This window comes from Gorilla gorilla, chromosome 8, assembly GCF_029281585.2.
Source record: "Gorilla gorilla gorilla isolate KB3781 chromosome 8, NHGRI_mGorGor1-v2.1_pri, whole genome shotgun sequence".
In the NCBI taxonomy this organism is placed as follows: Eukaryota; Metazoa; Chordata; class Mammalia; order Primates; family Hominidae; genus Gorilla; species Gorilla gorilla.
The window spans coordinates 61,319,431-61,338,013 of record NC_073232.2 but is presented as its reverse complement, the minus strand read 5'-3'; the positions used below and the strand labels follow the sequence as shown (position 1 = coordinate 61,338,013).

The 18,583-nt window shown below is 37.1% G+C and overlaps 1 protein-coding gene across 1 annotated transcript in view; it reads right to left on the bottom strand.

Annotated features, from left to right (window-relative positions):
* The window catches only part of PCDH15 (protocadherin related 15), a 1,796,064-nt gene that overhangs the window by 516,121 nt on the left and 1,261,360 nt on the right, over nt 1–18,583 (bottom strand). The window contains exon 10 of the mRNA XM_055352068.2: nt 4,028–4,138. Coding sequence (XP_055208043.2) covers nt 4,028–4,138 — 111 coding nt within the window. The remainder of the gene's footprint in view (nt 1–4,027; nt 4,139–18,583) is intronic.

The following is an 18,583-nucleotide window of genomic DNA, read 5'->3' as shown; positions in this document are numbered from 1 at the left end:
TGAGTTTGAGACCAGCCTGACCAACATGCTGAAACCTCGTCTCTACTAAACATCCCAAAATTAGCTGGGTATGGTGGCACGCATCTGTAATCCCAGCTACTCAGGAGGCTGAGGCACGAGAATAGCTTGAAAATGGGAGGCTGAGGTTGCAGTAAGCTGAGATCATGCCACTGCACTCTAGCCTGGGCAACATAGCAATACTCTCCTCCCCTCCCAAAAAGAAAATCCAGGTGTGGTGGTACGTTTGTGGTCCCAGCTAGTTGGGAGGCTGAGGCATGAGAATCACTTAAACCCTGTAGGCGGAGGTTGCAGTGAGCTGAGATCGCACCACTGTACTTCAGCCTGGGTGACAGAGCAAGACTGTCTCAAAATAGATAAATAAATAAGCAAACAAACAAACAAGATAAATGTAAAAATAATGGAGGTACAAACAAAGATATGTTAGACTTATGTTACTATTGGTATATACAAAACAGTTAATGATTAACAACCAGCTATCAGATAAGTAGCCCTGATTTGTAGCACTGGCACTTTCCATACTTTAAATGCTCCCAGCATGGCTGCAAATGTGAGATCACTGAACTCAGAGTTTGAAAGAGAAACCCACAATTGGCCCTCAAGCAAGTCTCAGCTGACTTTCCACCTCTAACAACCCACGGTTTTAAGTTACAGATTTAAAATGTAGTGAAAATGAGCATCCTTCTTTATCGTTTGTGGAAGTGTGATATGTCACAACACTTTGAAAAATAATATAGCATTATCTACTAATATTAAAAAGTATGTGAATATATATGTACAAATACACATACACATATACACATATATATGCATACATATAATTTTCTCAAAGCAATTCCATTTTTAATTACTGATTTTTAAACAGTAAAGTACCAGTATTTTAGTGATTTATATAACACTGTAATAATGTCTCAATATATTTCAAGCATTAGTCTAAGTACTTTTTTGTTTGCTAACTAGCTAATTGTAACCAGAACAATGTGGTATGTTTTATTAATATACCCATTTTACTGGTTAGGAAATTAACATACAAAGTATGCCCCAAATCACACAGCTAGTAAATGGCTGAACTGAGATTTGAACTCAGGTGACATAATTCACTACACTCACTGCCTCTCTTGAACATCATGAGGGTAGATATCAATTTGGTGCCAAAAACAAATGATCAAATAAACAAAAACGGAGTATTGTTGAATCAATGGTGATCCATTATTATTATCTTACATTATGTAGCTATTAAAATTATTTGTTCTTAAAACTTTTAAAAACGCTTAAAATGTTATAACTTTCTATATTTAACGTTTCATTTTGTACTGTATGACTTAAGTTTATAACAAAAACTGTTATTGCATTTAAATTCAAATGTTCATTTGACTTCTTCCTAATGCTATTCCTTCCTTTTGATGATTCACATATGTACTTCTGTTTTATAATTTTATCCCTGAAATGCTAAAAATTTGTCACTACCTCAGTGATGAGTAGTCCATCATGTTGGATAGAAGTTGTTCCAGATGTCTTTACAAATATTTTAAAACTAGACACCAATTCAGAATCTTTTACCTTGCATTTCTATTAAAAAATTATCTCTTTTTCATTGCATAATAAAAATACTAGCTTACAAATACCTTCAACAGCAATCTGACTTCATAAAAAAGACATTCTACCTTTTCTTCATATCTTCAGTTAAATAGAAAAAATAATTTTCTGTGTTCTTGAAAAACTCTGAGTGGCCCTCCCTAATACATTTTACTTTTCCCCATATCCACAGTTTTCACTCTGGTCTATGTCACATGACATTAAAATATATACACACATACAGACACACACATAATACATATAACATATTATAATATATAATTATGACATATAAAATAATAAATCATTTTTAAAATCTGAAGAAATATAAATAAAAGCTTACAAACTTAGCTTCAAAAATTAGATCTATATGTCTATCTACATATTTCTATCTACATATCCCTAATTATATATCTATCTAAGTATCTATCTATACACATACACATTCTGTGTCAGGTGATATATCTCTAAGAAAGGCAAGAAAATGACAAGTTTGTGACATATTTTTTCATGTTAACTTCTTCAGAACAGCTAATTGAGGTTATTTTCCTTTTAGCATCCCCTGCTATCTTTCTGTTCTGCTGTATGAGCAAGATTACAATGCTTAGGAATCATTAAAGGCACAGGATGGCTTCAGAGTATAGCTGCTTTAAAAAAGAAAAGGCTATTATTTTAGAGCAGTTTTAGGTTTATAGAAAAATTGAGAGGAAGGTATATACACCATGTCTCCACACGTGCACATCCTCCCCACTTACAAGATCCCTAATCAAAGTCGTACATTGGTTACAATTGATGAATCTACATTGAACAATGATAATCACCAAAGTTCATCCTTTACATTAAAGATCACTGTTGGTGTTGTACATTCTATGGGAATGGACAAATGTATAACGATATCTATCCAACTTCATGGTATCATCCAGAGTATTTTCACTGACCTAAAAATATTTCGTGATCCTTCTATTAATCCCTTTCTACCTGCCTTTACCACCATATCCCTGACATCCACTGATCTTTATACTATTTCCTCAGCTTTGCCTTTACCAGAATGTTATGTATTGGAATCATCCAGTATATAGCCTTTTCTTACTGGTTTATTTTGCTTATAAGTATGCATTCAAGATTTCTCCATACTTTTTATATCTTTATGCCTCATTTCTTAACGGTTATTTCAAAAACGTAAGCTTGTCACTTAATATGGGACTTTTTATATGACCTTCCCTTCTAGCTTTTTTCTCAAGGGGTACTCCCATTCTTCTTGCTAAGAAAAGAAAAATGCTTTCAGGTCATCAGTGTGCCCAGTCTCAGGATATGAACTATACATAGTATAATTCAGAAGTGAATACCACATATCCCTTTGACACATATGGACTTCCTCAACCTTCGTTCCTATTATGCTGACACAGGTGATACAAGTCTGGAAGGAGATGTTGGGTGGGAGAGAACTCTGAAGAGAGTATCTTCCCAGATAAAAGAAGGAAGAATCAATAAATGTAAAAGAAATCCTAGTTTTGCTACCCTTTCTGCCTGCTGCATTCAGACTTGAAATACAGTTGTGATGCTTATGGCCGTGGTACACAAATATCTCCCAGCTAATAAGGCATTGGGAAAATAACCACATTCCAGAGAAGAGGAAAGTATAAGGATGGAAGGAACCTAAGTTCCTGGTGATATAATTGAACTGTCAAACCAAACATTGAGCCGCATAATTCCAGAAATTTTATTAAACTTCCACTAATAATAACTATAATAAATGTCTATGTTTTATAAGCATATAAGCATGTCTATGTTATGTAAGCACATAAGGATATCTATGTTTTATAAGTATATAAACCATGTCTGTGTTTTACAAGCATATGTTTGGATGTTCTGTTATTGTTATCTACATACATTAGCAGCATAAACTTCAGTTATGGGGATATTAGCTGATATCTAGTGAACAATTACTCAATAAATGATAGCCATGAGGAAAAACACGACCAATTAGGCAATGATTCTTTGCCTTTAGTGTACCTTAAAATCCCCTGAAGAGCTAACTAAAAATGCAGATATTCCACTTCCATCATGTGAGATTTTTATTCAGAACATCTGAGGTAGGGTCCAGAAATATGTATATTTAATACACACCCAAGGTGATTCTGCTGCAGTTAATTTGCAGGATCCTACTTTGAAAAATATTTCAGTATAGTCTAAAAAGATTGGTTCATGGGTAATACATATGAATAATTTAGAGGTCAAAGAATACAGTGAATAAAAACAACCTATTCTATCCCTTTCTCCATTTATAAGAGTATTATATATAAACACCAAGGGCAGGAGTGCCCTGATGAAGAAGTGAGTGACACAGAGCACTCCAAGAGTATCTGATACATTTTGGATGAGTTTTTTACTTCATAAATTCACAGAACAAATTTAAAAGAAATTGAATACTCACATTAGCTTGGATTATGACAAAGTAGCGAGTCTTATCTTCATAGTTGAGCCTCTTCCTTAACACTATATTTCCAGTCAACATTAGGGGAATTTCAAAGGTGTCATTGGATGTCTGCAAATATTAAAGATACAGACTTCAGATTATTTGAATGTAAGATGAATTAATAACTCAATATTTTGGATTAATCCTCTTGGAAGTTAGAGATGACATGCTTATCATCTGAAAATAGAATGACTATAAGCTTCAGAGTCAATATTGTTATCATACTTCCAAACATTTAATTTTGATCAATGGGTTTCCCCAGAGTCCTTAGGTAATAATAACCAGAAAATTTGTTTCTTGTCATAGTTTTTAATATATTATTAGTATTATTCATCAACAGTCTTGGAATAGTTCTAAATCAAAGTCCAGGTATCTGAAAAACTTCCCTGTTACCACATTATCTTTTCACTGTGTTCTTTAACACCAAAGCATTCAAACACTGAAATCTGTTATTTCTACATAGTATCAATTGTCAACATTGATATCCATTCTGTATTTTAAGTATTTTTAAGTATTATCTGGCATTAAATACAAAAAAAAACACAGTTACGAGTCACTTAGTGATGAGGTACATTCCGAGAAATGTGTTGTTAGGTGATTTTTGTCATTGTGTGAATATTATAGAGTGTAGATTCACAAACCTAAAATGGTACAGCCTACTACATACTAGGACAGGTGATATAGCCTATGGCTCCTAGGCTGTACAGCATGTCACTGTACTGAATGCTATAGGCAATAGTAACACAATGGTCAGTATTTTCTCTATAAATGTAATCTAAACATAGAAAAGGTATAGTAGAAACACAACATTATAATTTTATGAGACCACCATTTGCTATGTGATATATCATTGACCAAAATGTCATTATGCAGAGCATGACTGCGCGAACTTGAATCAGTTCATTATTGTGGAAAAAAAAATCCAGGTTATATATCAATTTTTTCTTTTAGGTTCCACAACTTCTGCTCATTAGTTAAGTTCTCTGCCCTGTCTAGGACTGAGTTTTTTCCTGGTAACATGGAAGTCATAAGGGCAACACTAGTGCTCTGGTATAAGCAGCCCTCAGTGTAACTGTATTCACACCTTAAGGGAGTATAATTTATAAGATAAATCTCTTATTCTTAAGAAGACCTTATGTCACTTTTGTATTTTAGTGCCATTTTAAAGAATGATAAAATTGTTTCTAGTAGGCTCAATAGCTCAGTGTTATTTTGTTCACTGAAATTGTCTTGTGGTTGTTCAGTTGCCTTGCGTATTTGTGCTTGTGATTTTTTTGTGAAATATTTAGTTTGAATCTGCATTAGATTGCTGCAAAAGGAAGGAAAGAGAGGGAAAGAAAAATGAGGGGAAAAGGCAAGGGGAAGGAGAAGAGAAAGGGAAGGGGAAGTGTGGAAGAAGAAAAAAACTGTGTATGTGAGAGAGAAACAGAGAGAGGAAGAGAGAGAGAGTGTTCACACCCTCAACTTAGTGTAAGTGTATTCCTAAGAGTCACATAAGAAGTTAAACTCAATGAAAAAAAAAAGCTGATTCAAATCTCTCAGCTCAGGCTCAATCAATGAAATGTGTGTAGTTTAGCCTTCCATGTCTAGAGCTGTGATCTGTCTCCTTTCTTTCTTTCTTTGTCTCTCTATCTCTCTTTCTCTCTGGGATGCATAAAGACACACACACTGTACATTTTGCAGAATTAATATATATTTTTAAATGATTCATTCTGTGCTCCTCATGTAATGGGCCTTGCAAATCGTTCTTGGATGCAGTCATTTAAAAGTAACAATTTAAAATATAAATACAGAAAATGAAAATGAACAACACAATTAAAAACAGACATTTGACATTTTCCCTACTTTTTTGCCTATTCAACTTTGCTTATACCTATGAGTGGGGCTGGCATTATGACACAGGAGTGTGAAAATGATTGAATCTAAACATGTAAGTTGAATATGGGCAAAACCTTAGTTAATAATTGCTATTTACACTGTTAAACTTATCCTAATGTGTTGTTATGAGGTTATTACATTTTAGTGACTCAATAATATAGAAGTATATCTTGGTTTCTAGCATAAATATGGAAGATACTGTGGTCTTACCACAAAACTACCACATCTCTGGACTCAGAACCCCAAATTAGCTCACATATCTGGTGACATTGTGCCTCAGAGGAGGCTATGTCTCTAAATGAGATAAGTCTTGAATAGTCTAGCTTAAAAACAGTAATTCCATTCTCTTTTACCAGGAAGTATTTTGCAAATGTACATGTGATTCCATTTTGAGTAATGAAAAAATTTCTCTTAATTGCAAAGATAGAGAGAAGCTAAAAATCCCTTTTCAGGTTGTAGAAGTTTCTGTCAGGATATAAAATTTAGAACTTCAGCAGCCATTTGGGGACTATTGATGAAATTAATTACGGAGAAATAGCTAACATGCTAGTGATAGCAGAGTATAAAATAAAAAGAGCCCGGATCTGTGTTGTCTTTGAGTTGCTGAGCAAATCTTGATATTACCCCATCTCTGAAAAACTTATTATGATAGATAATAAATTACCTTTTTGGTTAAATCATCTTTAATTTAGTTTTTTGCATATATTATATATATTGTATATTATAATATATTCTATATCATATATATCATACATAATATATATCATATGTATCATATATATCATATATAATATATATCATATATCATATATATTATATATATAATATATATATAGTAAATTTTCTGCAGCTGAAAGCACTTTGATACATGATTATTCCTGTCTCTATGTCTTTACACTGTAGGCCTCTCTCTTCTCCAAACAGGCCATGGCTCTTCACACCTGATATTTGCTCTTATTTTTCTCTTGCTTAAATATCCCATCACTTATTTCTCTGTGTACTAATCTTTGCAAACTTTACTCAGTGAAACCTCTTAAATGTAATTTAGACTTCAGTCTTTGATGTGATCTCACATTATTTTTCCAAAAAAAACACTTATTTGGGATCTTCTGTTTTGCTTGACAGATTCCCCAAGGGTCTCAGTCTGTGATGCAGAAATAACCTATCCTTATATGTCTAGCTAAGCAACTTAATGAATCTTTGCAATACTTTTTTTATTGTTGACAGTTTTCATTGGACGTTTGTAGAATTATTAAAAATAATAGTTAGTGACTTTATTGATCTTCAGAGCACTTTCAATTGCACTGAATTCTTATCATCTTAAATCTATCCTTTAGAGATTTTATAGATTCTTAGATTTTAATTTTACTTTTTATATGTATGTATTTATTTATCTATTTATGGAGATGGATGCAGTCTTGCTCTGTCATCCAGGCTTGAGTGCAGTGGTGCAATCTCAGCTCACTGCAACCTCTGCCTCCTGGGTTCAAGCGATTCTCCTGCCTCAGCCTCTGAGTAGATGGGACTACAGGCATGTGCCACCGCACCTGGCTAATTTTTATTTTTTACTTTTAGTAGAGATGGGGTTTTAACATGTTGGCCAATCTGGTCTCGAACTCCTGACCTCAAGGGTCTGCCCACCTTGCCTCCCAAAGTTCTGGGATTACAGATGTGAGCCACCACCCCCGGCCTAGATTTTCATTTTGTTAGCACTTGTATTCTATAAAATATAAGAATAGGATATACTTTATGATCAATGGTGCTTCTGAAATGTTGCATATTGAAAGCCACTGTATTAAATTTAATTCATTAATTAAGCAATTATTGAGTATTCATTCTGTCTCTAAAATGTAGAATAATAATCAAGAAAATTAGAAGCAAAATATAGATATCTTTGATATCTTTACGATAGTCTTTTTCCTCTAGTAAAAAGAATACTGGATTAGATCAACCCTAAGTAAAAGTCTTGCTTTAATGATATTTCTAAAGTGTTTACCTAAAAAGTTTAAAAAAAAAAGCTAAATTAAGCAAGGGAAAAAAGTAGATTTTTTAATAAATAAATACATGATAAAGCCATGAAAAAAACAAAACGATACTTAGAACATTCTTAAAGTTTAGAATGCACAAGAATCATAGGCATGTATCATTAAGACTGTAGATTCCTAGCATCTATTACCCAAAATTCCAGAAATTCTTGGGAATCAGCATTTTAAACAAACCTACCAGGTGATCCTGATGCAGATGATTCAGGTTTTACTTTTGAGAAACCACTGTACTACGTAAGTCTAAGAGTGACTGCACTCTCTGTCCTTGCTATTTATTTTTCTCTTCTTTCATTCTTAGAGATTTGTTCCACCAATGAGGCAGAAAAGTTTGGGAACAGAGCAATGCCCATTTACTTAAGCAACCTTACATTTCTAAAGCCAGGCCATTGCCCCCTTTCTGATAGTCGTGGATATTCTCTTTAAAATACAAACTAACATTGGCTTTTTTGGGTGATAAGAATTTAAGTGCTGACTACCTGCACTGTATTAATGAGAAAAATCCAATTATGGTTAAATGATTTAATACCCACACGCCCCAAACACCTGGCCTCCATTAAGAAAGGTCCACTCACTACTTTCTGACAGTTCAGTGACAACAACTGTCAAATAACGGACAATTCTCCATTTAGTAAAATGAGGGCATAAGGCAGTTGAAGCAATTTATCACTATCACAGATATGGGAAGCAGGGTAGGAGACAGCTGTAACATCCTCGCCACACACATTCACATTCAATAATGGAGAAAGAAGGAATGTTGAGGCTCTAGCAACTCTGTGTTTCCCAAAATGATTCCATCCCCCCAGAATCCCCTTTACTAATATGGGTTTGCACCAGTTTAGATAAAATGGCAGCTCTCTGAAAGGAGGTGTTGAATCCTTCAGTTAAAGATGCTCTAGAAATGGAATATGGGGTTATTAGCACTATTTCTTCTCAGCTGATAGATTTGGTCATTCATCATTTTTAGGAAAGAGGGAAAGACTCCAGCCTTTCACACCTATGTTGTAAGTATTGTTTGTAATATTCTCTTTTCAGCTGTGATGACTAGAAATTCAGTTCAAAACAAGATAATTTTTAAAGAACACACACACACACACACACGCACACACACAGTGTGTATATATATTTTCTGGAGACCTAAAGACAGAGACTTAGTACAAAAGTGCCTCAATGGGCCTGTAATTGAGAAGTGGCGGAAATGTAGAAAATTACAATTTTCTCTTTGTCTCTAAGAGGCTGTAAATTCTATTGTTCCTTGACACTTTTTTTTGAAGTATCTTCCCTTATCTTTGTGTCTTTTTCTGTACCTCTCTCTTCTCTCTTTGGGTTTCCCCCATCTGTTCACATTGAATATAACTGTGAGTCTGTGTTTTAGTTCCAATAAGCAGCATCAACTTTGCCCTTATCAATCTTTAGACAGCCTTAAGCTTGTCTCTGATTAAGCTCAGGCTACTGTGCCATCAGCTGCTGAAAATTCTATGTTATTGTCATTGTTTGTGTGTCTCCTCTAATCTAATTTCCTAAAGTAAAAAGTGGAGGACTAAGTAAGGCTATGCAATTTTTGTCCACCCAAGAGGGACTGGGATTTGAGCAGGCAACATTAACTTTGCTCCTAAGAGAAAGTCCCAACACTCTAATCATTTTTTCTGTTTCATACTGTTAAAACATGTCCCTGGCTGACAGACAAAATGGACTCCCTATGACTAACTGAAGTAAGTTAAAACAAAACCAACAAAACCAGGTGGCCATGCCTGGGTGACAAAGTGGTCGCATACTCTGTGTTCTCAGAAAGATGTCAAAGCATCACAGGATCTTCCTTTCTACAATTGATATTGTTTGGGTGTGTCCCCATGCAAATTTCATCTTGAATTGTAGCTTCCATAATTCCCACGTGTTGTGGGAGGGAGCTGGTGTGAGATAATTGAATCATGGCATTTCCCCATACTGTTTTTGTGTAGTGAATAAGTCTCATGAGATCTGATGCTTTTATAAACGGAAATCACTTTCACTTGATTCAATTCTCTCTTAGTCTGCTTCCATGTAAGACATGCCTTTTGCCTCCCACCAAGATTGTGAGGCCTCCCAGGCACATGGAACTGAGTCCATTAAACTTCTTTTTCTTTATACATTATCCAGTCTCACATATGTCTTTATCAGAAGTGTGAAAACAGACTAACACAGTAAATTGGCACTGGTAGAGTGGGGTCCTGCTGTAAAGATATCAAAAAATGTGGAGGCAACTTTGGAACTGGGTGGCAGGCAGAGGTTGGAACGGTTTGGAGGGCTCTGAAGGACAGGAAAAGGTGGGAATGTTTGGAACTTCCTAGAGACTTTTTCATTGGCTTTGACCAAAATGCTGATAATGATACAGAAAATGAAATCCAGGGTAAAGTGATCTCAGATGGAGATGAGGATACTGGAGTAAAGGTGACCCTTGCTATGTGTTATCAAAGAGACTGGTGGCATTTTGCCCCTGACGTAGAGATTTGTGGAACCTTGAACTTGAGGGAGATGATTTAGGTTATTTGGTGACATAAGTTTCTAAGTAGCAAAGCATTCAAGATGTGACTTCAGTGCCATTAAAAGCATTCAGTTTTAAAAGTGAGACAGAGCATAAAAATTCAGAAAATTTGCAGCCTGATGATGCAATAGAAAAGAAACACCCATTTTCTGAGGAGAAATTCAAGCCAGTTGCAGAAATTTGCATAAGTAATGAGGAACCAAATGTTAATCACCAAGGCAATGGGGAAAATGTCTCCAGGGTGTGTCAGAGACATTTGTGGCAGCCCCTCCCATCATAGGCCAGGAGCCCTAGGAGAAAAAAGTGGTTTCATGGGCCAGGTCCTGGACCCCCTCTTCCGTGTGCAGCCTAGGAACTCCGTGCCCTGTGTCCCAGCTGCTCCAGCCATGGCTATAAGGAGTCAAGATATAGCTTGGGCTGTGGCTTCAGAAGGTGCAAGCCCCAAGCCTTGGTAGCTTTCACATGGTGTGGAGCCTATGGGTCCACAGAAGTCAAGAATTGAGGTTTGGGAACCTCCACCTAGATTTCAGAGGATGTATGGAAATGCCTGGGTGTCCAGACAAAAGTTTGCTGCAGGGGCAGGGCCCTCATGGAGAACCTCTGCTAGGGCAGCATGGAAAGGAAGTGTGGGGTTGAAGTCCCCACAGAGTTGCCACTGGCACACTGCCTAGTGAAGCTGTGAGTAGAGGGCCACTGTCCTCCAGATCCCAGAAAGTAGATTTACTGACAGTTTGCACTGCATGCCTGGAAAGCAGCAGACACTCAAGGCCAAACTGTGAAAGCAGCCAGGAGGGAGGCTGTACCCTGCAAAGCAACAGGGGTGGAGCTGCCCAAGACCATGGGAACCCCCTTCTTGCATCAGCATGACCTGGATGTGAGACATGGTGTCAAAGAAGATCATTTTGGAGCTTTAAGATTTGACTGTCCCACTGGATTTCAGACTTGTGTAGGGCCTTTAGACCCTTTGTTTTTGCCAATTTCTCTCATTTGGAATGAATATACATATGCATACCCAATGCTTGTACCCCCATTTTATCTAGGAAGTAACTAACTTACTTTTGATTTTACAGGCTCATGGGTGTAAGGAACTTGCTTTGTCTCAGATGAGACTTTGGACTGTGAGCTTTTGAATTAATGATGAAATGAGTTAAAACTTTGAGGGGCTGTTGGTAAGGCATGATTGGCTTTAAAATGTGAGGACATGAGATTTGGGAGGTGCCAGGTGTAGAGTAATACGATTTGGCTGAATCCCCACCCAAATCTCATCTTGAACTGTAGCTCCCATAATCCCCAAGTGTTGAGGGAGGGACGTGGTGAGAGATAATTAAATCATGGAGGAGGCCTCCCCAGCCACATGGAACTGTGGGTCCATTAAACCTCTTTTTCTTTATAAATTACCCAGTCTCAGGTATGTCTTTATCAGCAGCGTGAAAACAGACTAACACAACAATAAAGCAAAAACAGATCCTGTTCTTGGTGCCAAGATTTTGCCCCCTATGCCATCCCTACACTGGCCCTTTAGCACCAGCCCTTTGAAAGAAACATCTGACAGAAACTTCTGGTTTGGGGCTTGGAAATCAACCAATCAGAGCTCACCTGAATCAACCAATCAGTGTATAGAACAGTCATGACTCATCTGTTTTGACCAATCAGAATTAAGCAAGGATCTATCCTTCATTTGGATGAAGACAGCTTATTGGGAACCTGGGTGGGAACTATAGCTATAAAACCCTAACCCTCTCTTTGTTCTCTGAAATGTGTCTTAGCTTGAAACCACAGGCTGTATATCCATGGTTTGAAAACTGTTCACTGAAATAAAGTCTCTTTCCTCCAAATTCCTTTCCAGAGAACATTTGCTCACAATATAAATTTACCACTCTCCCTCACACAAATACAAACAGATTCATTCACATTTAATGATGCATTATGATTACAATGCAGTTCAACTTATCTTATTCCAGCCAACTTCCAAGGAAACTGTATTTGTGTTTGGTTGGGTTTTGAAACTTAAAAGTCACAGCCTTGGTGTGAAAAGACTGAGGTTCGAAGTTTTACACAAAGAAGGCCTTTACACCAGTCTTAATTATACATGAGTTTCCAGTAAAATGAGAATATTATGAATTTATGGAGGCATGGGAATCTCATGATATAATGTACCCTGAAAAGTATTATTAAACTACAGTAAATTTTTTAGTAACCTACCTAGGAATAAGTAATCACTGTTTCAGCTTAACCTTAAATAGTTTGTTGACATCTGAAATTTGGACTTTGACATATATACACACACAGAGAACTACTTCAGGATGGTGATTTTTTAAAAAATCATTTGTCCTTAAAATGTGGTTTTAACTTCCTGACTCAGGAAATTCAAATGCTTACACATTACAAATGAAAATTATGGCTTACATTTTCTGAATTCTCTCAAAGCTACGGGGAGTCAAACATATTACAAAAGAAGGACAATTTACTCAGGAAGACTTGATAAAAGATGTTACCACCCACTGAAACACCACTGTAATACCTCAAAGAAAGAAGCTGCTTATGCATATTGCTTAAGTGTCTTCATTTTTTTTTCTGAGTAGTAACAGCAGTGAATAACAATGTTATGCTGCTTCCTCAGTAAACTGGAGACTGCTACAAGGGACATGTCATCAGTCTCCTCCTTATCACTTTAGGTCAAACTTAAAATGCTGAATAAACATGCCTCCAGTCTGGCATTAAAATAAAAAAAAAGATCAAAAGACATGGTAATTTATTGTATAAATAGTCTTATCAATCTTGCTAACAATGAGATTTAATATATCAGAATATCTACATTTAGATTTTTCCATATAAGACAAATTCTCAAAAATGAAAGTTACTGCAGATCATATGATGACAAATTCTTATCAATTTCAGAGTTCTTCTTTTATTTTTTCAAAACAATCTAATTCAAGCTTGTCTAACCCATAGCCCACCGGCTACATGGGGCCCAGGTTGGCTCTGAATGTGGCCCAACACAAACATGTAAATGTCCTTAAAACATTATAAGACTTATTTGTGATTTTTTATTATTAGCTCATCAGCTGTCATTCACGTTAGTGTAATTTACGTGTGGCCCAAGACAATTCTTTTTCTTCCAGTGTGGCTCAGGGAAGCCAAAAGATTAGACAGACACCTCTGAATTAGTTCAGTGCATTATGAACACTCTTACTTTGTATTACCATGAAGGCATTAAACAAAACAAAAAAAAAATCAGCAGTATTTTACAATAACTGTGATGAGTACACTAGAAATTGCATAGAAATTAAATGCCCCTCATTAAAGGCCTGACAACATATATTGTCCAGTACATATTTTTACATATTTTCTACTACCAAGTTCCAACAGATAATTCAAGTTGTACTTAATAAACAAAAGGTGACCAAATGAGAAAATGAACTTATACAAAAGAAAGAAGAATGCTTCTTCTTCTGAACAATAGTGGGGACTGACAAAGATTCTTTGCCTGGCCAAACTTGATCAGGCTTCTGAATCTTCTCCTAGGCTCATCTGTATACTTCCTCATAATATCACTTTTTAACAAAGAACCATACTATATCACTTTACCAAGAACTCCTCTACCTTTGATAAATGATCTATCTTGAAAACTCATCAGGTTTCTCATCCTGCACCACTCCTTAGGTGATGTCTGATCACCCTGACTTGTCTTCAGCAACAATCGTATTAGCGTGTTTTAGCCAGAATTCCCCTTATCTCTGATGTTTCCTCCTAGTAATTTTCCATCCAGTGACCCTGACCCTGCTCCTTGGTTATAAAGTCCCACTTGCCCATGCTTTATTTTTAGTTGAGTCCAATATCTCTCTCCAACTGCAAGACCTCAGTGCAATGATTTCTATACCTATTGCAGTGGTCCTGAATAAGGTCTTTCTTACCATGTTTTAATGTATCATTAAATAATATTTTTATTTAACAATTGTCTAGAGGACTTTTAGAATAAGATATTTACTAAATTATTTTTTTCTAAATACATCAGGCATGAAAGGATAGGGAATGCTGCAGGAACAAACCCTTAAACTTTCATTTTTTTCTTTACTTTTCATATCTACATATCTAATATGCATCAGCAAGTGGTCTCTTTTTATTGTTGTCATTGGCTAATGAATGTTTCTCCTCAACATGTTTTTATCTGATCACAACAGCAGGGGCAGGGAATATGATTACTTGTATATTGGTTCTTTGAGTTTACATTTCATTAGTCAAAGCAAATACTTTTCTCCAGGCAAGAAAAGTACACCTCTAGTATGTATCAAAAGAGAGGAAGAACCAAACATTTTTGGTAAACAGCTCAAGTGCTTTTCTTAACAGCAGTGAATCCATATGGGTCTGCGGCAACTCGGTCCTAACCTCAGAGGAAAGAATGTGATTTAGGGGAAGAAGTAAGTTTAAGGCAGAGGGAGAGATTGAGGTGAGTTTTAGAGTAAGAGTGAGAGCTTATTAAAAAGTTTTAGAGCAGGAATGAAAGCAAGCAAAATACTCTTGGAAGACAGCTAATTGGGTGACTTGAAAGATCCAAGTGCCCTGTTCATCCCTTCACTTGGGGGTTTTCTACATTGGCATGGTTTGGGGGTTTGCAATTCTCCTCCCTTGATTTTTCTTTTGGGGCAGGCTGTCCACATGCACAGTGCCTGCTGGTGCATTTGGGAGGGTCTTCATGTGCAGTATGTTTACTGAAGTTGTTGCCTGCTTACTTGAGGCATTTTTGCCTTACCAGTTGAACATTCCCAGAAAAAGGTCATATACTAGTGAAATTCTGCCATTTTGCCTCTTAACGTGCATGCTTCAGCCCTCTTGCCCAACTTCTAAGCTCTTATTGGGAAGCTGCTGATCACCAGCTTCAAGTGTTTTCTATCTATTGGGAGACTATATTTCCCTGGCACTGGCTGTGATCAATTATTATTTTACAGAAAAAGTTTAAAAGCCACCTAACCATCACCTGATGATCAGCTGACATTCCTGGGGGTAGTCCTCTCCTGCCCTGCTCATGTCTGCCTAACCATCTAGTTGATATGGTTTGGCTCTGTGTCCCCACCCAAAACAAATTACAATGTCAAATTGTAATCCCCATGTATTGAGGGAGGGACCTGGTAGGTGGTGACTGGTTTATGGAGGCAGTTTCCCCCATGCTGTTCTCCCGATAGTGAGTTCTCACGAGATCTGATGGTTTAAAAGTGGCACTTCCATTTTTGCTCTTTCTGCCTCCTGCTGCATGTAAGATGCACCATGCTTCTCCTTCACCTTCTGCCATGATTGTAGGTTTCCTGAGGCATCCCTAGCCATTCAGAACTGTGAGTCAGTTAAACCTCCTTTATTTGTAAATTACACACTCTCAGGTAGTATCTTTATAGCAGTGTGATAACAAACTAATACAGAAAATTGGTACTGGGATAGTGGAGTACTATTAAGATGATAACCTGAAAATATAGAAGCAACTTTGGAACTGGGTAATGGGCAGAGGTTGGAACAGTTTGGAGGGCTCAGAAGAAAACAGGAAGATGTGGGAAAGTTTGGACCTTCCTAGAGACTTTGTGAATGCTTTCAACCAAAATGCTGATAGTGATATGGACAATGAAGTCCAGGCTGAGGTGGTCTCAGATGGAGGTGAGGAACTTATTGGGAACTGGAGCAAAAGTCACTCTTGCTATGCTTTAGCAAAGAGACTGGTGGCATTTTGCCCCTGCCCTAGATCTGTGGAACTTGGAACTTGAGAAAGATGATTTAGGGTATCTGGCAGGAGAAATTTCTAAGCAGCAAAGTATTCAAGATGTGACCTGTCTTTTTCTGAAAGCATACAGTCATAGGCATATATGAAGACATTATGTGAAACTGGAACTTATGTTTAAAAGGGAAGCAGAGAATAAAACTTTAAAGAATTTGCAGCCTGACAAGGTGGTAGAAAAGAAAATCCCATTTTCTGGGGGAAAATTCAAGCTGGGTGCAGAAATTTGCATAAGTAACGAGGAACCAACTATTAATAGCTAAGACAATGGGAAAAATGCCTCCAGGGCATTTTAGGGATCTTCACGGCAGCTGCTCAAATCACAGGCCTGGAGGCCTAAGAGGGAAAAATGGTTTTCTGAGCTGGGACCAGAGCCCCACTGCTCTGTGCAGCCTTAGGACATGGCATCCTACATCCCAGCCACTCTAGCTCCAGCCATGGCTAAAACGTACAGTTCAGGCCATTGCTTCAGAGGTGCAAGCCCCATGCCTTGGTGGCTTACATGTGGTGTTGGGCCTGCAGGTACATAGAAGACAAGAGTTGAGCTTTGGGAACCTCCACCTTGGTTTCAGAGGATGTGTGAAAATGCCAGCATGTCCAGACAGACATCTGCTGCAGGGGTGGAGCCCTCATGGAAAACATCTACTAGCATAATGCAGAGGGAAAAAGTGGAATTGGAGTCCCCACACAGAGTCCCCACTTGAGACTGCCTAGTGGAGCTGTGAAAAGAGTCCCGCTGTCTCCTCCAGATCCTAGAATGATAGATCCACAGACAGCTTGCATCACGTGCTTGGAAAAGCCACAAGCACTCAATGCCAGCCTGAGAAGGCAGCTGCAGGGGCAGTACCCTGCAGAGCCACAGGGACATAGCTGCCCAAGGCCTTGGAAGCTTACCCTTTGCATTAATGTGCCCTGGATGTGAGACATGGAGTCAAATGAGATTATTTCGAAGCTTTAAGATTTAATAACTGCCCTGCTGTGTTTTGGACTTGCATGGGGCCTGTGGTGCCTTTATTTGGGCCAATTTCTCACATACAGAATGGGTGTATATACCTAATGTCTGTACCCTCATTGTATCTTGGAAGTAACAACTTGTTTTTGATTTTATAGGCTTATGGGTTAAAGGGAATTGCCTTGTCTCAGATGAAACTTTGAACTTGGACTTTTGAGTTAATGCTGAAATGATTTAAGACTTTAGGGAGCTATTGAGAAGGCATGATTGGTTCTGAAATGTCAAAAGGACAAGAGATTTGGAAGAGGCCATGGGTGGAATTATATGGTTTGTCTCTGTGTCCTGACTAAAATCTCACGTTGAATTGTAATCTCCATGAATCTAGGGAGTGACCTGGTGGGAGGTGATTGGATCATGGGGCAGTTTTCCCCATGCTGTTTTTGTGAGAGTGAGGGCATTCTCATGAGATCTGATGGTTTAATAGTGATAATTCCCCCTTCACTCTCTCTCTCCTGCTGCCATGTAAGATGTTCCTTCCTCCCCCTTTCCCTTTTGCTGTGATTGTAAGTTTCCTCAGGCCTTCCCAGCCATTTGGAACTGTGAGTCAATTAAAATTCTTTTATTATAAATTACCCAGTCTTAGATATTCTTTATAGAAGTGTGAAAATGCACACTACTGTAACACTTTCACTTTAAATTGGATCAATCAGTTCAGCAACTATTTATTCCCAAACTTGTTGCTTCTTTGTTTTAGAACACCATTTGAATTGCAACAAAAAGGGTTGCTTAAGTTCTTTGTAAATTTGCGGGGGGAGGGGGGAGGGGAGAGGGACAGCATTAGGAGATATACCTAATGTAAATGACGAGTTAACAGGTGCAGCACACCAACATGGCACATGTATACATATGTAACAAACCTGCAGGTTGTGCACATGTACCCTAGAACTTAAAGTAAAACAATAAAAAATAAAAAATAAAAATAAAAATAAGTTGAAACATAAAAAAAAGATTTGCAACAAAACAGAAAGGCTCAATTTTAGTTATTCCAATTTTATTCATATATTAAATAAAAGTTATGGTGAAGAATTTACAATATTTTGCTATTATTGAAATGTTATTATTTTGACTAGTAAAAGTGCCACACTATGGTGCTATTAATATAAGCAGAATTACTAGAGATTTAGTAGTAGCAGAACATAAAATTTATCATGTATTTCCTCACAGGTCTTACAAGAAAAGAAACTGGTACTGAGGTTTACACTAATTTTATATGAAGTCTAAAAGTGGATTCTCTCCCTAAGATTGTACCTTGGTTAATCCTTTTTTCCTTCAATACATCCTAAGTTAAGTGTCATGATGTCTT